At 48.1% G+C, this 1,807-nt stretch overlaps 1 protein-coding gene across 1 annotated transcript in view; it reads right to left on the bottom strand.

The window, feature by feature from the left end:
• tpk2 (thiamin pyrophosphokinase 2) overlaps nucleotides 1–1,807 on the bottom strand; it is a 6,455-nt gene that overhangs the window by 1,408 nt on the left and 3,240 nt on the right. Inside the window, exon 5 of the mRNA XM_037684565.1 lies at nucleotides 871–989. Coding sequence (XP_037540493.1) covers nucleotides 871–989 — 119 coding nt within the window. The remainder of the gene's footprint in view (nucleotides 1–870; nucleotides 990–1,807) is intronic.

Below are 1,807 nucleotides of genomic sequence, written 5' to 3'. Positions count from 1 at the left end.
CGTGAAGCGTCCCGTGAAGTTCCAGTCGTTTGCTACAACGTTTGATGAAGTCCTGCCAGGAAGTCCTGATAAAACGGCTCTGAAACAAACAAACAAACATCAGCCGAAACCTTTTCGACTTGAGCAGCTGAAACGCGCTCCTAGCCACAAACCTGCGTCGGGCTCGATGAACGAGTGTCTGATGAGGAAGTCTAAGACCACCAAGGCCGAGTTGGGTTTAAAGTCGTCTGTGGCCAGAAGTTCCTTCACCTGAAACGGATCGAAGACAGTCTCAAAGAGAATGCCAAGAGCCGAATGACAGCTAAATGTAAAGGCTAGCAAGAAGCTAAAAGCATCAAAAGTGTAGCTAAAAACAGCAGAAGTGTAGCTTGAAGCTAAGATTGTCACAAGCCTGAATTCTAAAACAACAAAAGGCTAACTAAAAGCTAAAAGCAGCAAAAGACTTGTTGGGAGCTAAAAGTAGCAGAACAACAGCTAAAAGTCCAAAGAGAAGATGAAAACAGAGCCAGTAGTTGAAGCACGTTTAAAGATGAGCTGAAGAGATTAAATTAAATCTTTGTAAATGTTTTCAAATTCATCACAGCGCCTCCTGCAGAGCAAAAAGGAACAGCTAGAACGGCACAAAGTCTGGTAAAAATAAAAACCAGCTGAGAGGAGCTGAAGAAACCGACCTCCTGGACCGGCAGCAGGCTGAACTCCTGGACCTCCCCGTCCCCGACCCTGGGTTCGAACCCGACAGGAAGTTCCAGATCAAAGATGAACTGGCTCTCCGGGAACACGCCCTCCTCGTCCTCGTAGGTGTAGCTGCGGCGCAGGAGCCGATTAAAAGAGACGACGGACTTCAACAGATCTGGTGTTGTTCAGGCTCACCTGACGGTCGATGCGGGCCGGGCCTTCGCAGCGAGGTGAGCCGGGACGCAGGCTTCCTCCTCACACTCTTTGATCAGGGTGGCTCTGACGCCGACGCCTGCGGCCAGGCCGCCCGCCGCCTGTTCAACCACCACAGACAGAAACTCGTGTAGGAGCCGAGCGAACGGAGCAGGAACCACTGAAGGGCCAGTTCCACCTCCTGGAGGGCCACCGTCCTGCATGTTCTAGATGTTCCTCTGCTCCAACACACATGCTAATAATCTCCAGCTGGTTAGGATTCTCAGGATTCCTAACCTCATGACAAACCTGTCGCTGAGAGGAGTGAATGTTTGTAGTTTTTTAGACGAGTGTTTTTCTGGAGTTCAACAGGGAATGAAAGTAAACCTAAATGTTTTTTGTGCAACATATTCAAGTGGGGCGGAGTTACACTGGAGAAGAACAGAGGGAGGCGGCGCAGAGTGACGGATCCTGCTGAGAGGAGGGAGCAGTTTTATCCACCAGGATGTGGCCTTGGCCCCCTATAGATTAATCTTTGGCCACACAATCGTTTGAGGAAACTATACTTTTAATCAATATAAAAACTAGAAAACATCGTTTCCTCAAATTACTGGGGTAGTCTGTTTACATATATACATATATGGTGGCGGCCATCTTGGATTTTGACGTGGCCACCCAGTTTCTGACAGTGATCTTTGTTACACCTACATGCAGCCGCACAACAAAATGGAAATGCACTTGTTTTTCAAGTTATCCAGCGAGTGTTTCCAGTTCCCTCTGCTCCATGACGAGGGACAAATACAGCTGCCATAACTGCCTGAACGCGTTCCCTCAAATCTAAACTACCAGAATATCCTGATCCATGCTCAATAATCCCGGTAGATAAATCTAACCAGGTGGAGTCAGGTCCTCTGGATGATTCTTCTTATTGAAACGTTTC

The sequence above is a fragment of the Nematolebias whitei genome, chromosome 11, assembly GCF_014905685.2.
Source record: "Nematolebias whitei isolate Nwh7 chromosome 11, NemWhi1, whole genome shotgun sequence".
NCBI classification, from domain to species: Eukaryota; Metazoa; Chordata; class Actinopteri; order Cyprinodontiformes; family Rivulidae; genus Nematolebias; species Nematolebias whitei.
Note: the sequence above shows the minus strand (reverse complement) of the source record. Positions and strands in the feature narration are given on the sequence as shown.